The 21,913-nt window shown below is 52.6% G+C and overlaps 9 protein-coding genes across 9 annotated transcripts; 6 read left to right on the forward strand and 3 right to left on the reverse strand.

The window, feature by feature from the left end:
* Positions 1 to 272: 272 nt before the first annotated feature.
* VTN49DRAFT_2217 (uncharacterized protein) lies at positions 273 to 2,557 on the forward strand (the record flags this gene model as incomplete). The annotated part of the gene is made up of 5 exons (XM_069409918.1): positions 273 to 745; positions 816 to 964; positions 1,033 to 1,120; positions 1,174 to 1,670; positions 1,722 to 2,557. 5 exons carry the CDS (start codon positions 273 to 275, stop codon positions 2,555 to 2,557), a joined length of 2,043 nt encoding a protein of 680 aa, XP_069268775.1.
* Positions 2,558 to 2,802: 245 nt separating this feature from the next.
* Positions 2,803 to 5,622, reverse strand: VTN49DRAFT_2218 (uncharacterized protein; the record flags this gene model as incomplete). The annotated part of the gene is made up of 8 exons (XM_069409919.1): positions 2,803 to 2,840; positions 2,894 to 3,719; positions 3,775 to 4,395; positions 4,453 to 4,762; positions 4,825 to 4,977; positions 5,034 to 5,268; positions 5,324 to 5,398; positions 5,460 to 5,622. The coding sequence occupies 8 exons, from the start codon at positions 5,620 to 5,622 to the stop codon at positions 2,803 to 2,805; spliced, it is 2,421 nt and encodes an 806-aa protein (XP_069268776.1).
* A 288-nt stretch (positions 5,623 to 5,910) lies between these two features.
* On the forward strand, positions 5,911 to 7,393 carry VTN49DRAFT_2219 (uncharacterized protein; the record flags this gene model as incomplete). The annotated part of the gene is made up of 5 exons (XM_069409920.1): positions 5,911 to 6,287; positions 6,361 to 6,675; positions 6,728 to 6,863; positions 6,917 to 7,297; positions 7,355 to 7,393. 5 exons carry the CDS (start codon positions 5,911 to 5,913, stop codon positions 7,391 to 7,393), a joined length of 1,248 nt encoding a protein of 415 aa, XP_069268777.1.
* Positions 7,394 to 9,257: 1,864 nt separating this feature from the next.
* VTN49DRAFT_2220 (uncharacterized protein) lies at positions 9,258 to 12,680 on the forward strand (the record flags this gene model as incomplete). The annotated part of the gene is made up of 3 exons (XM_069409922.1): positions 9,258 to 9,307; positions 9,363 to 9,459; positions 12,312 to 12,680. 3 exons carry the CDS (start codon positions 9,258 to 9,260, stop codon positions 12,678 to 12,680), a joined length of 516 nt encoding a protein of 171 aa, XP_069268778.1.
* A 1,383-nt stretch (positions 12,681 to 14,063) lies between these two features.
* On the forward strand, positions 14,064 to 15,113 carry VTN49DRAFT_2221 (uncharacterized protein; the record flags this gene model as incomplete). Its single annotated transcript, XM_069409923.1, has 3 exons — positions 14,064 to 14,144; positions 14,250 to 14,313; positions 14,470 to 15,113. 3 exons carry the CDS (start codon positions 14,064 to 14,066, stop codon positions 15,111 to 15,113), a joined length of 789 nt encoding a protein of 262 aa, XP_069268779.1.
* Positions 15,114 to 15,643: 530 nt separating this feature from the next.
* VTN49DRAFT_2222 (40S ribosomal protein eS7) lies at positions 15,644 to 16,553 on the forward strand (the record flags this gene model as incomplete). The annotated part of the gene is made up of 3 exons (XM_069409924.1): positions 15,644 to 15,799; positions 16,041 to 16,123; positions 16,187 to 16,553. The coding sequence occupies 3 exons, from the start codon at positions 15,644 to 15,646 to the stop codon at positions 16,551 to 16,553; spliced, it is 606 nt and encodes a 201-aa protein (XP_069268780.1).
* A 293-nt stretch (positions 16,554 to 16,846) lies between these two features.
* On the reverse strand, positions 16,847 to 18,839 carry VTN49DRAFT_2223 (uncharacterized protein; the record flags this gene model as incomplete). Its single annotated transcript, XM_069409925.1, has 2 exons — positions 16,847 to 18,416; positions 18,478 to 18,839. The coding sequence occupies 2 exons, from the start codon at positions 18,837 to 18,839 to the stop codon at positions 16,847 to 16,849; spliced, it is 1,932 nt and encodes a 643-aa protein (XP_069268781.1).
* Positions 18,840 to 19,256: 417 nt separating this feature from the next.
* VTN49DRAFT_2224 (uncharacterized protein) lies at positions 19,257 to 20,399 on the forward strand (the record flags this gene model as incomplete). Its single annotated transcript, XM_069409926.1, has 2 exons — positions 19,257 to 19,496; positions 19,557 to 20,399. 2 exons carry the CDS (start codon positions 19,257 to 19,259, stop codon positions 20,397 to 20,399), a joined length of 1,083 nt encoding a protein of 360 aa, XP_069268782.1.
* Positions 20,400 to 20,515: 116 nt separating this feature from the next.
* VTN49DRAFT_2225 (uncharacterized protein) lies at positions 20,516 to 21,184 on the reverse strand (the record flags this gene model as incomplete). Its single annotated transcript, XM_069409927.1, has 2 exons — positions 20,516 to 20,753; positions 20,826 to 21,184. 2 exons carry the CDS (start codon positions 21,182 to 21,184, stop codon positions 20,516 to 20,518), a joined length of 597 nt encoding a protein of 198 aa, XP_069268783.1.
* Between the last annotated feature and the right edge of the window lie 729 nt (positions 21,185 to 21,913).

A 21,913-nucleotide genomic window follows, 5' to 3' on the forward strand; every position in this document is an offset into this window, starting at 1 on the left:
GGAGCTTGTACCTTGTCTCTGATGCGGTAATAAATCGCCGGTACTGAGAAACAAGCTGCAGGATGGCTAGTGAGTGATTGGCATCATATGAATATAAATACACCCTACTGGCCGCCGTCCTAGGGTCGATCCTATCGTGCTTTGTTTTTTTCCATCCAAGTTTGCCTCTGGCAAAGTCCCCTGCCACTCACGGGAACTTCTTCCAAAGGTATTTGTTTGAGGTACCGAGTACTTGGACAGGTTCACTCATGGTGCATAGCAGGTAGCACAGAATGGCTGTGCTAGAAGAAGCTCAACATACTCCGTCGGGCACCCTTGGCCCAGATGAAAAGGACGGGTCCTTGCGCTCGTCGTCCAGCTTCCAGTCCACGGCAACGGCCAACGGTGGGCAAGGTGTTGCCTCCTCCAGCAATAGCAGTGGTACTACTACTGCTTCGCGCCAGCATGGGAGAGGGAGCTCGGCTGCAGCGCAACGACCGCCTAGTGCGTCGGTGCGCTCATCCAAGAAGAAAGATGGCGGTCGTCATCGCCGGCCATCGGCCGCAAGCGGTCATGGGCAAGGTGTTCCTCCTGCCGGCCGAAGAGCCAGCACTACGTCTGCATCCAGCGCGCGCTGGTGGAGAATACGGTTCTTCCAGGGCATGATCAATGATCTCAAACGACGCTTGCCGTACTACTGGAGTGACTGGAAGGACGCCTGGGACTATCGTGTTGTGCCAGCAACGATCTACATGTACTTTGCCAAGTATGTTGTTTCCTCTGATGCGCGGTTGATCGCAAGGAGTAAAGGATGGCAAGCGCTGACTCTTCAACAGCATCCTTCCAGCACTGGCCTTCTCGCTGGACATGTTTGAGAAGACCAATGAGAGTTACGGTGTCAACGAGGTCCTGCTGGCCTCAGTCCTGGGAGCTGTGGTCTTCTCGCTGTTTGCTGCACAGCCGTTGGTCATTGTGGGAGTGACTGGTCAGTACCATCCTCTCGCCGTGAAACGGCTTGCCCGTGCTGTGGACGGTCATCTAATATGCAACAAGGTCCGATTACCGTCTTCAACTACACCGTCTACGACATCATAGCGCCAAGAGGCACAAACTATCTCGCCTTTATGTTCTGGATTGGACTGTGAGTTTTCTCCTCTTATAGAATACTGACTGTGTCGCTAATATTGGGGAAAGATGGTCGTTGGTTTTCCATTGGATCCTGGCCATCACCAACGCTTGCAATGCGTTGACCTACGTAACGCGGTTCTCTTGCGACATCTTTGGGTTCTATGTCGCCTTCATCTACATCCAGAAGGGAATCCAGGTCCTGACCCGTCAATGGGATATGGCCGGGGAGACATCCGCTTGGCTCAGTATCGTCGTTGCACTCCTGGTCCTGATGAGCGCCTACGTGTGCGGCCTAATTGGCAACAGCAGCCTTTTCCAGCACTACGTCCGAAAGTTCATCGAGGACTACGGCACGCCGCTGACGATCGTCTTCTTTACCGGCTTTGTGCACTACGGCCACATGAAGGATGTCCATGTCGAGACTTTGCCCACCTCGAAGGCATTCTTCCCCACCCAGGATCGCAGCTGGCTGGTCGACCTGTGGAATATCAGCGTTAGCGATGTGTTCCTGGCGATTCCCTTTGCGATCTTGCTGACTATTCTATTCTGGTTTGACCATAATGGTAAGAACTCGTCTCTAAGACTGCCGTTCTCTTCTACTAAAACAGATCCAGTCTCCTCCCTTATCGCACAGGGAACAGAATTCCCTCTGCGTAAACCCGCTGGCTTCCACTGGGACATCTTCCTCCTTGGCCTGACCACTGGAATCGCCGGACTCCTTGGGCTTCCTTTCCCGAACGGTCTGATCCCGCAGGCCCCCTTCCACACCGCCTCACTCTGCGTGACCCGGCAAGTCCCTGATCCCGATGAGAACAACAAGGGCAAGACGATTCGCGTCACCGACCACGTCGTCGAGCAGCGAGTTAGCAATCTCGCACAGGGTCTTCTCACCCTCGGCACGATGTCCGGGCCGCTGCTTGTCGTTCTCCACCTGATTCCGCAAGGTGTGCTCGCGGGCCTCTTCCTCATCATGGGCGTCCAGGCCCTCCAGTCCAACGGCATCACGCAGAAACTCGTCTTCCTCGCGCAGGACCGCAAATTCACCCCGGAGTCTAACCCTCTCAAGCGCCTCGACCGCCGCATGGCCATCTGGGCCTTTGTCGCCCTGGAGCTGATCGGTTTCGGCGCGACCTTTGCCATCACCCAGACCATCGCCGCCATCGGCTTCCCGGTCTTCATCTTCCTTCTGATCCCCATCCGCTCGTTCTTGATGCCGCGCTGGTTCACGCAGGAGGAGCTGTCCGCCCTTGACGCCCCGACAGCGAGTCCGTTCACCATGGAAAGCGTGGGAGGAACATACGGCTATAATGATTCTGGGGTTCTAAACAATCACCACGACTCCGGATCGGAGTCTGTCGTGGAGGATGAGCTTGAGCGGGGCGAGCTGCACCGGTTACATTCAAGGCCATCGCGAGCGACAATGAGACGACGAAGTACCACGAGTCGTTAGATTGTTCTTTTTTTTTTTTTTTTTTTTTTGCGCGCACGACAATCCCGAGTACGGTTAGAGCATGGATCTGGTCTACATATTTAGGTTTTGTCTAATCACGTGGCATGGACTAATGAATCACTTTGGAACGACATTGTATAGATCTATTGTCATGGATCGTGGATGCTGTTAAGAGAAAGAAAGAAAGAAAAAGGGGAGAAAGAAGAAAAAAAGTCATTTTTGAACGTTCCATTACATCCATTTCATCAATCGAACTTGGGTGGATCATACATATGAGGCATATCTATCGCATAGTTAGTATTATGACCCCTTAATAAATTGAATTTGTCAACTTACCCTGATGATTGGCCATGATGTATTTCCTCGCGTGAACAATCTCATGGTCCAGCTCGGTGAGCAGCTCATGCTGTTTCGCTCGGACCTTTGAATTCACATGGGCGCCTCCTCGGATGGCGGCCTTGGCGACATGGAAGCGGGAGGTCTCGTTGACGAGCATCATGTCAAAGGGCGTCGTGGTGCTTCCTTCCTCGATGTAACCTGCGATGGAGACTCGCTGCAAGTTTGGCCGTCCAAACAGCAAGCTCATCAGCTCACCGGGGTAGCCGTGGTAGTTGAAATGCACGGCGCGGTCCTCGGTAAAGAGCGAGTTGAAGCTATCCTCGGAAAAAGCATGGGGGTGGTGTCCCTCTGTTTCGAGAATGAGCAGATCAGTGACATTAATGACCCGCACGCGTAGTTCGGGGACCCGCTGACGCAGCAAATGCGCCGCGCAAATGACTTCAAAGGTCAGCTCCGGCCCAATGCCGACCAGCACAACGTCCGGATCCAGTCCTTCGTCTGTGCTGGCGAAGCGGAAGATGGATGCTCCGGCACGGCAATGCCGTTCTGCCTCTTCCGGGTCGAGATAGACTTGCGTCGGCTGCTTTGAGCCTACCATTAAATTGACGTAGTTCTTTGACTGCAGACAATGGTGGATGGTGCTCAGAAAGGTGTTTGCGTCTGGAGGGAGGTAGACCCGGGCGGCGGTTGGTTTCAGCTTGAGGACTGCACCGATGAAGGATGGGTTTTGGTGTGAGAAGCCGTTGTGTTCCTGTCGCACCCAGGTACTCGTTTCGATGTAGTTGAAGCTGGAGATGTCCCTGTGCCAGCTCGTTTCCCGTGCCTATGCCTGGTCAGCCTTTTTGAAGGGAGGAAGAATCGAGTCGAGTGATTTTTACCATCTTGTTAAATTTGCTGTATTGCACCATCATCGTATGAATGATGCCTAGAAAACTCTCGTATGACGGAAAGATACCCGTCCTTCCCGTCAGGGTATACCCCTGCATCAAGGCCTGGCATGTATGCTCGCTCAGGATTTCAATCACGCGTCCTCCGTGATCCTTGGTGAACTGATCCCATTGGAACGTGCGGTTCGTGTTCTTGAGCGAGGCATCTAGCTTGTTACTCTCCAGCTCATCTGGCGAGAACAGGCGCACTGTATGCGGATTCTTCTCAAATACTTGGTCGATGAACTGGCCCGTGACTTTCATCGAGCTGGCTTCCGTGCCCTTTTTAACTGCAAAGTCCCGCCAGTTGGGCAGATTGAGCGGGTAGTGAACGCAGTAAGACTCGGGTCGCTGCCCGAGCTTCTTCTTGTCCTTGAGAGGGATAATGGACGTCACTTCGTCGATGACGTAGCCGTCTTCCTTGAAGAGCTCGTGGGGAGCATACGAGGCGAGCCAATCCTGCAACGCCTGGAGTTCCTCCTTGTCCTTCTTCGCCTTGGGCAGAGGGACTTGGTGAGAGTTGAAGGAACCTTCGATAATCTGGCCATGGACTTTCTTTGGGCCGGTCCAGCCCTGAATTTTCAGTCAGTACATACTATTCCTATGTCGTCGCAAGGGTTTATGACCAACCTTCGGTGTTTTGAGAATCAAAACTGGCCATCTCGGCTTGGAGATTGGATTGCCTTCCCGGGCAGCCTTCTGGATCTTCTTGATCTCTGCGATCGCCCAAACCATCGAACAATGAAGATCCGCATCAATATTGTTGAGGTCATCCACAAAGCGCGGTTGGTAGCCATATCCGGCAAACAGTGCTGTCAACTCTCTGTCATCCATGCAGCCGTAAATGGTCCGCTGACTGATCTTGAATCCGTTTAGATGCAGGATGGGAAGCACGGCTCCAGACTCTTTGGGGTCAATATACTTGTACCCATGCCAGGCTCTGTATCAACGCATTTCGTCAGCATTTGACCTTCCAATACTCTTCTCGGAGAGTCAACATACGTTGCCGTAGGGCCAGTTTCTGCCTCGCCATCACCAATCACGCAGGCCACGATAAGATCTGGGTTATCCATAACAGCACCAAAGGACACGCCCAACGCATAGCCGAGCTCACCACCCTCATGGATGGTACCCGGTGTTTCCGCATTGATGTGACTGCAGTCCAAATCAATTTCGAATTGCAGACGAATCCACACGAGTCAGATACATACCTCGGCGGTCCAGCCGTTGTACTAAATCGCGAGACCAACCGTGTCAACCCCTCCGTATCTCGCGAGTATTCTGGATAAAACTTCTCCATGGACCCTTCGAGCCATAGAGCCGCTAGGATAGCCGGTGCGCCATGACCGGGCCCAACTACGTAGATCATGTCGTGGTCGAATTTCCGGATAAGGTAATTGAGATGAGCGTACACAAGGATGAGACCGGGACATGTTCCCCAGTGGCCTGCATTATCGTAAGCTTTGATTTCTCATGCATTTCATAGGATGTATAGACTGACCAAGGAGACGTGGCTTAACATCGTCAAACTTAAGCTCTCGCTTTAGATATACATTGTCTTGGATGAAAATCATCGCTGTTTGTTGGAATTATATGTTTTAGCGTTTGCAGACAATCGAGTTCAAAGAGCCACAAACCTGCAGCAATATAGCAAGCCGCTCGACGGAATTTGACAATTGCATCGGCATCCTTGTCATCAAGCTTGATATTGTCCAGTTGGACCGTGAGCTGGTCGACGACATCGGGAAGATGCGATGGGAGAGGCTTAGGGTTGGGTTGGTCGATGATTTCTCCAGGCATTTTTTTTTAATCGTTAAAAAAGCGACAAACATACGGTACACACGATGTTCGGATTCTCTATAAATAATTCTAATAGCTAACATGGCTTTTGTTTTGAAGGATCCAGTTCCTTGCTAATCCCAGTCGCGGTTTCATCGACTTGACGTCATTGTTTTTGGTCATCGCTAACCCTAATCCATCCAAGCATGGCCAAGGCAGGACCGAAAGTGTTCAGCGTATGGCAAAATAAAAACAACTCAGATCCGTTTTATTTACTTTCTATTCTCTGAAAGAGCAAACCTTCTAATCATGGCAAAATCAATCCTCTCCGTCAACGCGGGTTCGTCGTCCGTCAAGGTGACTTTCTACACCTTGGACAAACCACCAAAAGTTATCGTCGACGCGCAAGTGTCGGGCATTACCGCACCACCGCAAACCCTCAAATACAAGACCAACTCGACGACCAAGAAAGAAACAATCAAAAAGAAACTAGATACTCCGCCCGAGGCTTTCAAGTATCTGCTCCAGCGATGCATGTCCGATCCGGGAATCTCCGAGGTGGTCAACTCGGAGGACCTGGCATGTATCTGCCACCGAGTGGTTCACGGAGGTGATTACGCGGATTCGATTGAAATCAATGACGAGAATCTGCACCAGTTGGAAGCTATTGAGGCGTTGGCGCCGCTGTAGGTTGGCCCCTTTCGTCCATGTCAGGGCTGTTCCACTGATGTAAGGGACTTTATTTTTTTTTTTTTGCAGACACAATTTCCGCGCACTTGAAATCGTTCGGACTTGTAGACAAGAGTATCCAAAGATCCCAAATATCACATATTTCGATTCTGCGTTTCACAAGACTCTTCCCAAACATGTTCGCACGTACCCCATCGACCAGGATGTTGCGAAGCGGGGCGGACTGCGAAAGTACGGCTTCCATGGGATCAGCTACTCGTTCATCCTTCGCTCGGTGGCCGAGTATTTTGGAAAACCGCAGGAGAAGACGAACCTGATTGTGATGCATATCGGCAGCGGCGCATCAATTTGCGCCATCAAGGAGGGAAAATCTATTGATACTTCGTAAGAGTTCATTGTTGACATTAGATGCGATTGTAGGACTGACTTCTCTCAGGATGGGCCTCACACCACTTTCTGGTCTGCCCGGTGCCACTCGCAGCGGAGATATCGATCCCAGTTTGGTTTTCCACTACACCAACAATGCATGTAGTTTGAGCCCGGCAAGTACCAGCGAAATGCATATTAGCACTGTAAGGAAGATCCTCATGCTCTGCAATCCTCGCATTACTGAGTGTCAACGCAGGCAGAGGAGATATTGAACAAGAAGTCTGGCTGGAAGGCTCTGACCGGGACCACGAACTTTTCTGAGATTGCTGTCGAGAACCCGCCGACTGAGAACCATCGACTAGCCTTTGACATTGTCGTGGATCGCATTGTCGGGTTTGTAGGTAGCTACTTTGTCAAACTGCATGGCCAGGTCGACGCACTCGTCTTTGCGGGAGGTATCGGGGAACAGAGTGCCTTGCTCCGTCGTGCAATCACGGCGCAATGTGGCTGTTTGGGATTTTGCCTCGATGACCAGAAGAATGCATTGGGGCCAGGTGCTGGTGATGCAACGGTCGTTGACATCACCAATTCCTCAGACAGGACACCAAAAGTCCTGATTTGTCAGACTAATGAACAGGTATGCTGACTCTCTTCGATGTAGCAGTGAACGGAGACATGGCTAACGATGGATTAGTTTGAAATGGCATACCATACAGTTAACAAGACCAGGTGATTGCATGACATCGCCAGATACATGTTCCTTGGTGTTTGGGGTTGTCCCGACTGGCGACTCGTTCCGTTTGCTGGTCGAAACGGTTCTTGGTTCCAATCATGTCTGTGGACTGTGCGGTATAGAGATTCGAGAGTGGCGACACCATCATAAACTTTGATGCTAAGCATCCCATCAACCAGGCTGCTGGGTAGTCCCAGGTCTCAGTACGGACTAGGCTTTCTGAGCTGTCAACTGCTTCGTACTTCGTAGCTATAGGCTGACGGCGATCAACACCGCCGGCTCCGAACTTCCGACGAGATCCTCCGCAGGCTAGGTTAGGTTTCGCGGAACTGCGGATACAGAGACCAAACTTCAGAGTCCAGCCAAACCTCGCTCCTGCCCATCTGCCCTCTCAAGTTCCTATTGATAGGTAACCGAGGTCTTGGTTGTTCCCATACGGATGGAACTCTAGCCAAACGCTACGTACCGGACGCTGCGCTCCGAGCTCCTACCGGGACCCGATATCCATTCTGCAGGGAAACCCAATGGCCCGGTAGACTTCAGCCTCCGTCGATCGCTGGTGGCGTGAACCTTGGACCCCTGGGAGCAAGCATTGGCTTTTGAAAGATAACCTATGTGAGCAGCTCAAGGTATCTACTCCGTCCTCAGTACAGGTCATCTACAAGTCGCAGTTGTGTGATGGTGTATGCCCGGCGAATAAGAGCGTCTAATTGACCTGGGCTATTCTTCTAAGAACGGGTCACATGCCAATTGTGAGTCTTGACGAAAGTTTGAAGACAAAATGTTGAAGAAGAAGAAATGATTTAAAGTTAGGTTAACCGACTCCAACGAGCCGAGTGCGTAAGCCGCATTGTTCTAGACCATCGCGCTCCCGAAGCATCCGAGGTCCTTCGCTTTGTAAGCTCGAGATTCACAGACTGTGGACCATTTCGGGACAATGGTTTTTCAAACACGGCAACTTGCAAAGGGACCTTCTCCTTGAGCAGATAGCCTACGTTCCAAACAGAGCTGGAGTTGAGATCGAAAACGGTCAAGCCTGTGGCCGTCCCATGGTTCCAGAAGCAGCGAGCCGAGCATCATCCGCCTGCATAAGGTGAGTGGGGCACGCAAGGCAATGGGTCCTGCTGCAGAATGCAGGAACTTCATTCTGGGGCCTTTCCCAATCCGGCTAGCGAAACTTGGAAGTTACCAGTAGCGAGCCAAGGTGTTGGGTCTTGGAACTGAGCTGTTTGGTTCGGAATCCGGATCACTTCCCCGTTGCCTCGACAGACCTTACTTCCTCTCTGGGACCAATTGTCCTGCAGAAGCTGTGAAATCCAATACAGATTTTGCTTGAAAAGCCCCGAACGCAAAGATTTAATGCAACAGTCGGGACAGGATTGAGTTCTTCGGAGGGTTGAGCCCAGACTTTTCTTGTGGCAGTGTGGCTACCTGCGTCCGTGCTGCACAAATGTTACAGGCGTCGAGGCTTTGTCGAGCTTCCTCCATACCAAGCAGGAGCCTTAGGAGTAGCGTACCCGTCGGAATGGAGCCCTCCATTTTCAGAAAATACTCGGCCATGTAACATGGACCGTGCGATATTGCGATAATTAATGGTCAGGTTATCACTATAACCGTTATCCGACGACCGCCGAAGTATTTTAACCAAGGCCACCCGGCCGATCTCATGACATGAGCATGGCCAAAATGGCAATGTCCAGGATTGTGTTGCTGGTCTTGACGTATGCAATTTGGGCTACTTCCAGCCATTTTACCTCGCACCAGGGCCTCAAACAACAACAACAACCGTCAACTGCCCATGAGGTCATCAGTCCAATCCATTAGAATCTGCCTGCAGGGAGCCACAGATTCGCCGCACCAACCAATGAAAAAGATGTTCCTGATCAGCGATGGAGAACCACGCGAGTTTGGCAGGTGTGGTTGTCCATGGAACTGGTCCGCACCGGTGCGTTTCTTTCGCAAGTCTCAGGGTATTCGGCGACGGGTTGGCGCCGCCGTTTAGGAGCCCACTTCTGGCCCTCGGGCAGCGGGCTCCGCTGTCCGCTGATTCTCAAGCGCGGAATAGGGTAGGGTTTCCGCTTTCCGGATCGGCGGAAATGGATCAATAAAATCCACAGAAAAGCTCCAGCCGGGAAGCCCATTCCTTTGCTCTTGAGCAAATTCGTTGAGCGTGGCGGAGTCACTACTGGCGATGATCCAGGAAGAATCCTCCGTCAGGGCTCCCTACGGATTGTCGGAATTACGGCGGAGCAACAGAGGACAAAAAAAAAGGCGCTCATAATCGTCCGTGAAGTATTTCTGCTTCACGCCCTACAGTCTGCTCGTACTCTGTGCACATGGTAGTATGCACCTCGCAGAGATACGGATACGAGATATCTGCAAGACGGGGTGGCCGTTAACGGCTGAACCAATTTGCAGCTCGAAATCGGGGGGCCAAGACGGACAAACGGTGGATGTGGACGGGACGCGGCTGTTGCAGGGATGTTCTAGAAAAAGTTTCGAAAACTTTAGTCCGTGCCAAAATAGGCAACTGACTAAATTAGAGCCAAAGATGGAGCAATAATAAGTAACTTACCATACGGCTCCGTACGGGGGTCTCCGTATGTACGGACACGTTATTGGACAATACAAGACCTGTTTGTCCATCCCTGGTCGTTACTTTGGCTGTTGCTGTGAAATCCCTCGGGGGTTGGCCAAATTTCGAATCCTCCCAGCCACGAGAGAGCAAGGTGAACTACCTTCTCGCAGGAACAATTTTTTTTTTTGTTTCTATGCAGTACGTAATGCTTGAACACCGATGTGATGAGACTGCTTCCACTCCAGTCTCCCTACGGTATCACCACGTTCCTGTACCGTAAATCCTTCCCCTGAAGGGAAGGTCGCTGAGTTTTGCTAACGTTCAAACCGGGATGAGTCATGTATTTACGGACCCATACGTGTACTGCTTTGTATGGAAACATGCTTTCTCCGTATCAAACGTATTCCCCGTTTCCACCGGACAGGGATGGGATAACCAGAACTGGGGTTAGGCTACAGAGTGTCGTTCAAGCGCTCGGCTCCCAACCTAGGGCTGGAGCCTGCAGCCTGCACGATGCACGATGCAGCCGCACATCAGCCCATCCTGGGCCGATGTCAGTCATTTTTGACTTGGATCAGATCGGACATTCAGCACGAAGCAACCAAGTCCTAAACAGATTCGTGGCGGCAATCAACCGTGTCTTTGTTTAATTGCGGCCCCCGACGAGGCTGAGGGGGCTGCAGGAAATCTCTGCGACTTTTTTTTTTTTCCTGCCTGACCTGTTCCTTTATTTATCGTTACTTTTCAACGAGTCCAAAGAAGTAATTGTTCCGTCGAAAAAAAAAAGTCTCTTACTCGTAGGCGCGCCGTGGAGCCCGGAGGAATCCCGGAGATCATAACATACATTTTATGGGGCTCGCATTGTGGGACGCCTTAGTCCTGGAAGTGGATGACGGACTGCCACGCGAGGCGACGCTAAAGGGGGCCGGGGGCGGGTCAAGAAGTCAACTGGACCGCGGCCGGCTGTTCCTCTCCGTTACAGCTCCAAAGTGTCCGCTGTACGAGTGCCATACGAGTCCGGGAGACAGAGATTATGTCCTCGTTAAACTCAAACTGAATGTACGGAGTAAATTAGTTTTCCAAATGAGCCAACAACCAAGAGAGCATCGGATAAGCCACTCACAGGCTAGCAGAAGCCCGGCGCTGCCGGGAGAGTCGGGAAGACCGTTGGGGCGAGCTAATCGTAACCTAAGATCACAAGCCAATTCCATTCAGGAAGCTCACTGGAATATAGGCTATTCCCCGTACAGTAGAAATCTTACAACCCACTCGCGCTGGCGCTAGTCGACAATCGGCTAAGCGCAGCCGTCAGGAAAGCGAATCCGCCAATCCGGCCAACAGAGAAGCTCAACCGTTGCCTGCGTTCCTGTCCCCCGGGTCAGACCGATTGTCCCTGGAAATGGTCTCATCTTCCCCCCAAGCTAACCCAACTGGCCCAAAAGTCGAAGCTCCTTGGCTGAATTTACCGCGCCGTAACGCACCAATCTGGGTTTCTAGTCAACCGAACTATTCGGGATAAGCAAAGTCAAATGGGTAAATTGCTTGAAACACAAAAAAAAAAAAAAAGGCGATATATCTACCAACCTTCCCCCTGTTTTCGAGTTGAAAAAGCCAAAAACCCGATTAAAAAAAAAAAAGAACAAAAAGAAAAGAAATAATCCAGTCCTTCTCTTACGTCTTTGCTTCCCTTTCTGTTGTCTGTTTTATTACTTTCTCTTTTGCGTCTGGAGCTCCCGGGATACAGTTTACCGTTCCGATTTGTCGCCTCTCATATTCGGACTCTCCCTTGTTTGCTAATAATCGAGCTATTAATCCTCGCAATCGAGCCCCCCGTTCGATACATCGACTTGATCATTCGGGTCTGTGAAGCGGTCCTTCTTCTGTATCACATCCGCCGTCCCGGAACCAATCCCTTGTGTTCTGTGTCGCCTCCGTGCCTGCATACCTGGCCGGATCGTGTTTGCTGGCCCTAGATCGCCGTCCAAACGCCGATAAACTCATCCTGCGGATACCCTCACCTATCCCTTTACTGCTCCCTATAAAATCCAGCAGCTCCTCAGGTCTCATCATCCCTGGGATCCACCTTTGGCTGCCATCTTTACAATCGGATACTCTCTGCCGGGTGCCTGGACTGGATTGCCGTCACATTCTTGCCTGAACGCTAAGCACTGCCGAGAGCAACCCGGCCTTTTTTTTTGACGGGACTGCAAGATCTGGTGCCAAAAGTTTAAAAAGCTCCAGTGGCCCATCGACAACGCTTGCTTGATTTGGCCCTGCATCCGCCTCAGAAAGCACCGGAAGCCCAACTCTCGTCCGGGTGGCGCTGTTTCTGATCGTCAGGAACCCCTGCTCGTTGCACTGACCGTTTGCCTACCGGGTCTCCGTCCGTCCCCGGTCCCAATCCGTGTGGATCCTCGTTCTGGCCTTCTGGGTCGCCTGGATCGTTGTGCATCTTTCAGAGCATATAAAAGAGTGAGTCCCCGATGCCTTCCATCCTCCTTGATCCACGCAGCAAGTCTTCTCTCGTCGAACCTTCCCATCCTCGAGCATTCCTCTACTCGCAAGGGATATTTGGCTGACCGTACCGTCATGAAGGGGTCCGCCATGATTCTTCGGGATCTGTCCGCTACCAACATGGGCCGTGGTGCCTACGACACAACAGGCGTCAAGAAGCCCGGTGCTCCACCACCGCCGCCGACGACGCGCTAAGCTTACGGAATTGTTGAAGCCATGAATCTTTGCAGTCGAGTTTCCCTCTCTACGGAATCTCGACGGTACCAGCTCAGAATGGTGCCCTCGACGCTCTAGACTGGCGCTTGAAGCGTTCGTTTGAATGATTGTTTCGTGATTGTGTTTCTACTGTGAGTCAAAAACACGGCCGACGCATTTGAACCTGTTCCGTCGTGCTAACCCCGCCCTACAGGTTTCCCTTTCGTCGCTCGGTTTTACAGACATACACCTTTTTAATTTGCCGTCTTTCCTGCCAATCACTGTAATATCGTGATTTCCGGCTCCACTCTTGGCGGCGTCCTTCGACGCACTTGGAGTTACGGGTTTCTCATGCAGGATGACGGGCCTGTTTTTCTTTTACTACTTGCGGGGGTTTGTGGGTTTTTCCGGCGTTCGATTATAGACGGGATGGGTTGGTACGGCGAGCATCGAAGATACCAAGACATAGAGCTGTCTGACTTCGCGGTCACCCTCTTTGTTTTCTGGAGGATACACATGTACAATACGGCAGCGGCCCAAGGAATGGGACCTGAGCTGTTCCAAGCTTCCGTGGCTGGTCCCGCGTCCTATGCCACTGCTTTACTATGTTTAATCTGGCACGGCATGTATCATGATAGACAAAGATTTGGGCTTTCTCGTCAGTTGGGCTGGTACCTACTACTGACGGATTCAGCTGTTGTTACTCATAGACAGTCCAAAATAATAATTCCTATTGCTTGTTGGGCACGGCGTTCTCATCCTGTCAACATTCTCCATTCGCTTCCTGCAAGTACGGATAGTATTTGAAATGCAGCAACTTCCGTTACCACTAGAGTGACTTGATCATCGCAGCATTCGCAAGCCAGAGACCGAGTAACAAGTATCGTTCCGGATGCTCCGCACAGCTGACTCAACCTGCGATGGCCAACAGCCCAAACGGCCGGAGCTGCTGGCGGCTTGCGAAAAGGCACAAACTACACTAAACCAAATATGGTTAACTGCCCCAGGTAGGACGACGGCATGCCGTTGACCTCTCTTCCATTCATCAGACAGCACCCCATTCTGCCAGTCGGTTTTAGCTTTCTTCGATTGGCATCTTTGTGTCGTCTTTGCTGCCAGGAACAGGTCATTCAATATACGTGTTTGATTCCGCGCATATCGGACTCCGCGTTGTTTATCGCGGAGAGTTACAAGTAGCACCGAGCGCCATTTGTCCGTCCTGCGCCATCTGATTTGGCTGTCGGCATCTTTTGAACTTGTGCGCCGTTAGAACCCTAGAAACGTGTACCGAGAGGGACCACATTTCTACAGCACGCCGGGGTGTGATATTTTAGGACTTGATTCACTGGACCTCGAAGTCACGATCTATTCGATTCGCTGAACATGTCGGAATCAACGGGCACGGCACCCAAACCGAGCAGCAGTGTCAAGCTCGTATTACTGGGCGAAGCAGCAGTGGGAAAGGTATGTACCAGAGAGGCGATGTTACCAATCGGGGTGTCGCGCCGAAGTTCCCCCAAGCTGTATCCCTCGTTTGGGCATCGACTGATGAGCGTGACTGCAATGTAGTCATCACTGGTCCTTCGCTTCGTCAACAATGACTTCCAGGAAAACAAAGAGCCCACGATTGGCGGTACGTTGTTTTCTCTGACTCGATAATTTTCCATCCTACGTTGTGACAATGTACATCTGTTCGCCCCCGCAATGCTGTCCACGGCCTCCCCTCCCACTCGCACGGACTGAGCCTCGTTGTTTGGGAAGCCATCAGCTGACTGGATTTCGTGTACAGCTGCTTTCCTGACGCAAAAATGTTCGCTACCTACGCGGACGATCAAGTTCGAAATCTGGGATACTGCTGGCCAGGAGCGATTTGCTTCGCTGGCGCCCATGTACTACCGCAATGCCCAAGCCGCGCTGGTCGTCTATGACCTGACCAAGCCATCGTCCCTGGTAAAGGCCAAGCATTGGGTGGCGGAGTTGCAACGGCAGGCTAGTCCTGGAATCGTAATTGCGCTCGTGGGCAACAAGCTTGACCTGACAAACGATGGGAACGGCGATAACAATACCGCCGAGGCCGCCACCGACACGGGCGCTCCTGGGCCTGATGCGGAAGGGGGCGATGAGGCTGGGACAGCCGACAGTGAGGACCAAGAAGGTGCGCCGGCAGATGGACGCAAGGTCTCAACGCGGGAAGCAAGCACCTACGCAGAGGAAGAGGGTCTACTCTTCTTCGAAACTAGTGCGAAGACGGGCCACAATGTCACCGAAGTGTTCACGGCGATTGCGAATGCCATCCCGGAGAGCAGTTTGAAAGGGAACCGCAGTGGAGTTGGGGGTCAAACATCGCTGGGAGCCGGGCGATCAGGAGACGAGTCAAGGATCAACCTGGGCGATCGCGGTGCGGCAGCAGCAAACGCAGGCTGCAGCTGCTAGTCCGGATTTGTGTGTCCTGTATGGTGTTTAGCTGGATTGAGTTCTTTGTGCCTTGCGTACGTTTGCCATTTTGGGCTGTGTCGGCGTCGGAGAACTTGTAGTCTTTGGTCCGTGTCAGTGCGCTATTGATGCATAGTACTTGCTATTTTTCCTCTGACCAAATATTACTGTATCGCGTGATCTTGATAGCTATATGCCATTTGTTTTCCTTTCTAGATTTTCAGAAAATTGAGGATTTGATACCCCGATGAATCCACGATTGCTGATGTTGCGGCCAACTGGCCAAGTCACGGGAGCCGCCTTTCCTATTTTGTCATATACTAACCATATTAGGTTTAGCGGGTCACGGCTAAGCGAGTGCGCGGCCAAGATTGGCGAATTTCACACGAAAACCCCAACCGCACAACTCGAACGGAAAGTTTAGCTTGTGTGTGTGTGTGCGCTGCCAGGTTCTTCCTTTCCCACTCGTTCTCCCCCGTTCAAAGAAACAGAAGGAAGAAGCAGCGGGCAGGCTGCCGACCGTCGCAAACATGGCTTCCCTCAACAAGATCGCCGCGAACTCGCCGTCGCGACAGAGCCCCTCGGAGCTGGAGACCTCGATCGCCAATGCTCTGTACGATCTGGAGAACAACACCCAGGACCTGAAGGCTAGCCTGCGTCCTCTGCAGTTCGTCTCTGCTCGAGAGGTAGGATTGGTCCTTGCTTCTTGTTTTACGCAATTTTACGCGGCTACGAATGAATATATGGCGATGTGTTCCGGCCTGTGTCAAATTCTACTCGGGCGTTGTTGAGTCGAATTGTGTGATGTTTCCGGGCACATGTCGATTGCATAGCCTATGGGCATAATAATGCTTGTTTTCTACATTGCCTACGTGGCAGGGGTCACAATTGCAATGTCCAAGCTAACGAGGCGATTTTTTGATGCAGATCGAGGTCGGCCACGGCAAGAAGGCCATTGCCATCTTCGTCCCCGTTCCTCTCCTGCAGGGCTTCCACAAGATCCAGCAGCGGTACGAAAAATACCCAATACTACAAGTTTCCTCGATCAATCCATGCTGATGGCGTCCCCACAGGTTGACGCGGGAGCTTGAGAAGAAGTTCTCGGACCGCCATGTGATCTTCATTGCCTCGCGGCGCATCCTGCCTCGTCCCAAGCGCTCGGCCCGGTCGCGCAACACCCTGAAGCAGAAGCGTCCTCGCTCGCGCACTCTGACCGCCGTCCACGACGCGATCCTGTCCGATATCGTCTACCCCGTTGAGATTGTCGGCAAGCGCGTCCGCACCAAGGAGGATGGCAGCAAGATCATCAAGGTCATCCTGGATGAGAAGGAGCGTGGTGGCGTCGACCACCGTCTGGATGCCTACAGCGAGGTCTACCGACGATTGACGGGCCGCAACGTCGTGTTCGAATTCCCTCAGAGCAGCATCGCTGATTACTAGAGGAGTTGTCATGACTGTGTTGTTTACTCTGTCGTAAAAAATACAAAGTTTTAAGCTGGGGAATTATCTTTTTATTACTTGGTGCCATGATAGGATCATGATGGGAATGTAGAGAAGCCAATATTACTCTTCAATTGTTTCATGAAACGGAATCCTATCGCTTTGGGTGATGTGAAGCGACATCAAGGTGAAAGCCACCGGTATGTACGATGGAATCGGTGACTGGCATTAGGTACTGTACTATCATCATTTCGTGATCTAACCTCTACAAACATCTCTCGAATCAAGGCAAATCAAATAACCTTGCTCGAAATCCTCCCTACGCCCAGAACCATCCAATAAGCCAATTCCCGCGTGGCCGCCTCCGGTTTGTCCGAACCCTCGTCAGTACTCTTGTCCCGACCGTGGCGCTTGTCAGATTGATGATGATGATGATGATGGTGGTGGTCAGAGTCCATGTGACTGTCCGAGTCCCATTCGAGCCGGACAAAGACGGGAATTTCGAGGAGGTCCTCATCCTCTTCTAGTGGTTCATCGTCTTTGGCCTGATCACTGCTCATTCCGTATGGTGATGTGCCCGGGAGCGTGCCGGGAACCACTTCCACAACCACGGTGGTCCAGTTCCGCCCCTTGTCCCAAACCTTGCCTGCCTCGGCGACTTTTTCGCCAGGGCTCGCCCCGGCGGTTTTCGATAACGCGGATGTCGCCGAAATGCCGGTTGTGGACCCGCTCTGGAGTGCTTCGTCCCACACGTCGCTGTTTGCGCCAATGTCAAACTGCGGGCAGAGGATGGTCACCTTGGACTGCACGCGACCTGGAGTCACGGAGGGCGTGGCGAGCGTCACCCGTACAGGGTCGAACATGTGGTTCTTGAGGGTCAGGAGGTACTGGATTGGTCGCTGTGGCGCCAGCGCCTCCATGTTGATCTGTAGCGCGGATGTCGCAGACACTGTCTGGCCGGGCAGGGGGGTGAAATTCAGCGGCCGGATGGTCGTGAGCGGAATGTAGCTCAGAGCAATGAGGCGGATCCGGAATCGTGTCGATGCCGGCTTGACTTCGGGTTTTACAAGAATGTGCTTGCAGGACTTGCACCGCTTGGACCGCTTCGTCCGCAGCAAGACCGGTAGCGGCCGCAGATCGTCAACGAGGCGCGCATCGGGGGACTGGAACGCTCGCTGCTCCGTGGATAGGATGTCATCCCAGGTTACCTCGTGGGAGTGAATTTGCTCGATGATGGCTCGGTCCTTTTCCGCGGACGCGATCTTGAGTCCCTCCGCCGGCGTCAGCGCTTCGCGCATGATGGGCGGTTTCGATTTGGCTTTCCGGCCGCCACCGTAGAGATGTGTCGAGGACGCATAGATGGACATGATTCGGTTCAATGCGCTGGGGGACGAGAAGACCGCCCCAAAGTCTGACGAGAAAGGATCCGTGGCTGACACGGAGGACTCCTCAATCTGTTTCGAGTAGAATCGCTTCAATGCAGCAAATCTTGTGTGAGGATCCAACTCCACTTGCTCCTGGGTCTGGGGTGTTGGCGTCTCGGTGCGCGGAGTCTTATCATCCCAGTCAGGGCTGTCTGTCCTCTCGCCCGAAGACATCGTGGATGGAGGAGATTTGAGCTCGCTGCCCAATTTGGACAATCTTTTCACATTGCCCGAGGCTTCTTCGTAGATCTTTGCCAGTTGGGATCGAATGTTTGTTGGCTTGTGGAATTGGATGCCGACGTCTAGCGTCGTCCACATGCAGTATCCGCAGGCCAAAATCCACGGCCCTTGCTGGCCGGAGCTGTCAGCTGTACTTTCGAGTGTCGTGACTGTCAATGGTGCTGTGCAGACGGGGCAATTGAAGCAATTCCGAGCACATCTACAGAGAACAGCCATTTAGCAAGTTGATCGCTATAGTCTTCAGTCCCTGAAACTCATACCTATTGCCCTCACTCCGAACCATACTGCTCGGCGTCTCGAAGAGACAATTCGGGCAGTACCAGCATACAATCTCCTCCGTGATGCATCGCGGGCATTTGATCTGGTGGCAGTCTTCGCAGTAGAGAAGCTGTTCTGGCGGGTATAACGAGTAGTTTGCGCGCGCCGATCGCGGGTTGAATGTCGGTTCCTCATCCTCGTCCTCGTCCGCTGCGGGCTTGTTTGCTTCTTCGTCTTGAGCCTGCGACTTGGACGGCGATCTGCTACGTCCGGACAAGTCCCGCGACGCGCGATGCGACGGGTCAGGGGCCCGCAGCTCGGAACAGGGGCAAGAGATATATGTGTAAGGAAACGGACGCGACATGCTGAGAGTGACAGGCGAGTGAGATCTATATTGTCCGCATCTTTTGGTCGGCGCTGGTAATTTGGTGCTAAAGTTGTTGCGCGGGTCCGCTCGAGCTGTTCAAAAGCGAGTCTCTCGTCGGTGAGAGAAGTTCTATTATGGTCGCTTCGTCTGGCTGATATTCGCAGTCGAGAGTGCAATCGCAGACGTATGCGCAATAAAACGAGAGGTTGCGAAAATCAACAGTCCGAAGCTAAAGCTCGTGAAGCAGTGAAGCTTGTTTGCTGTGGAACCGGAGCGCGTCAAGTTTGACGGGCGATGGAAGTCCTGCCTTGTCTTGCTCCCTTCATTCTCCGTCCCCCCCGGCCCACGACCAAGCTTCTAGCAATGACAATGTAGGAACAATTTTTACAATTCCCGTCTTCCGAGTCCCCCGCCATGTTCCTACGACTATTTTTCGCCAGCGCCGGGCCCCGCGGGCGGCCGTCAACAACGAAAGTCGGTACCATCTTGCGCCGCAACTATGCGGTCCAAACTCCTGGAAGGCCGACACTAGAGGTATTCAATCGAAAAGTGAAGCATCTACAAAAGGACCGAGCGGCCAGAAATGTGGAAGAAAGCCGCAAGGTCGACTATCTCAAGGATGAGATTGCTCGACGTTTATGCGAACGATTACTTGTGCGCTTCCTCTTAAGACCAGCCGAAACAAGTCAATGTCTAACGGATTGGTTTGATTAGGACATCAAACGAACATTTCCCAGCGTCCTCGACCTCGGCGCGAATAGCTGCCAGATCGCGCGCGCTCTGACGGCGCCAAACCCGGATCCAGCCGTAGAAACGTCTCCGCCGTTGTCGACGCGGATCGAGAAAATCACCTGCGTGGACACTTCGCATGCATTGCTTTACCGAGATGAAGACCTGCCGTTCAATAAGGAAATCTCCATTCAGCGGGATGTGATCCCAGACCTGGAAAGCCTGCCCTACGACGCCAACACCTTTGACGCGGTCTTTTCCTCTCTTTCTCTCCACTGGATCAACGACCTGCCCTCTGTACTGGCCCAGGTGAACAATATCCTCAAGCCCGACTGTCCGTTCATCGCGGCCATGTTTGGCGGCGACACGCTTTTTGAGCTGCGGTCGTCACTACAACTAGCCGACATCGAGCGTCGCGGCGGCGTCAGCCCGCACATCTCCCCGCTGGCCGACGTGCGGGATGTCGGTGGTCTGCTGAACCGGGCCGGATTCAAGATGTTGACAGTCGACGTCGAGGATATTGTCGTCGAGTATCCGCATACTTTTGCTCTGATGCAGGATCTGCAGGCCATGGGCGAGGGCAATGCGATCCTGCAGCGCGGATCGCTCTCCAGGGATGTCCTGCTGGCCAACGAGGCCATCTACCGCGAGCTGCACAAAGAAGAAGGTGCGCTGATCCCCGACGGGGGCAGCATCCCGGCGACGTTCCGGATCATCTTCATGATTGGGTGGAAAGAGGGCGAGGGGCAGTCGAAACCCTTGCCGCGAGGCAGCGGGGAAGTTAATCTCAAGGATATCTTGGGGGGTGGAAGCTTTGAGCCGTCGTAGTCAGGAAAATAAAGCCATGGCTCAATCCATCAGCATTGAAATGCCTCTACAAAACGGAGCAAAAGAAATAGAAATATTGTCAATCTACAAGCACCCAGTTGATATCATTTCGTAAGTCACACTGTCCGCCGATCCGTCATGACACGAACAATCGATCCGTAGCCGGTCAACTCGACCAATTTCTCATGCCAACTGAGCAAGACGCTCATCTGCTGGCCCGCACCGCCCTCGCCAAAGTTGCGCGGTTGAATTTGAGAGAACCCTGCACCGGTGGGCTGCGGCGAGACACCTTTCCGGGCGGGAGACTGCGCACCACTCCCGCTGGCACCGCCAGGCGAGGCCATACCCTTGTAACTTTTCCAGAATGACCCCAATTAGTGACAACGTCATAGACAAGTCTTCCTGGGGCAAGAAAAGTTGACCTACATATACTTCATCAAGCAATCTGCACGCTCGGCGCCACCTTCACCGGAACACACACTTTCCAGAACCCTTGTCATCTCCCCCTGCCGGATACCCTGGAGAACCTCAATGACAGTCGCGAGATGGATCTCCTTGGCCTGCGCGTCGCCAGAGAGCGGCGCGGTATCTAGCACATATCGCAGGGCACCCTCAGGGTCCCCGCTCCGGAGAAGTTGCCGGACCGACGAGGCAACATTGGCAGCACCGCTGGCGTTGGTCGGAGGTGGGAGGTTGCCCGGGAGAAGGGTGTCGAGAGGGAAGTTGACGGAAGACTCGGGATCGAGGACGTCGACGTTAATCGTGCGGTAGTTTATTTGCGACATGGCGATTTACTTCTTTTTTTTTTTTTTTTTCCGGACCGAAGTACCCCCTCTGTTCTTTCGGGTGGTCCGGGCTTATGGTGTCAAGTCCGTCCTGAGGGAAATTGCGGCGTAGGCGGCTTTGATTGAGGGCAATGACTCTTGTTCGAGGTTGTTGACAGCCTAGCGGTTCGGGGTGATAGGTCCGTGGAGCAGTGCCGTATGGCGGGGCAGTCGGGATGATGCTTGCGAGAGACTAGAACCCAGGACTCAATTCCGGTAATGTTAGACGTAGGATTCTGGAGAGCTGGATAAGAACCCAGTTTAGCACAAACAAGGAGTTAAAATGTCAAATCCGCCATCGACACAGCAGGCTGACAGCGGAGGCGGGCTAGCGGCGGGCTGCGGTGGAGCGGGCGTTGCGGGTGACTAGATGCCTGAGGCAGATACCAACAGTTTAATGCCCTACTAACTCTCAAAACAGAGAGGGCAAGTCCGTACACGACTGCTAGAGTTCGAAACGGAAACAGACAAAAAGAGTCAAACTTCCAGGTCATATTATACTCGTACACTGATTCTGAATTGAATGAGTCTATTTGAGTCGAAAGATTTCATGCCCCACCAACGATGCTCCGTGCAAAGATCGTCTATAGGTATATGAATACGCAAAGAGCCAACCGATGCCAACCCACACAACTCCAGACATAAAACAGAAGAAACCAGACAAAACGCCGCTGAGCCATCAAAAACAAC

This window comes from Thermomyces lanuginosus (genome assembly GCF_041956635.1).
Source record: "Thermomyces lanuginosus strain ATCC 200065 unplaced genomic scaffold VTN49scaffold_27, whole genome shotgun sequence".
Lineage (NCBI taxonomy): Eukaryota > Fungi > Ascomycota > Eurotiomycetes > Eurotiales > Trichocomaceae > Thermomyces > Thermomyces lanuginosus.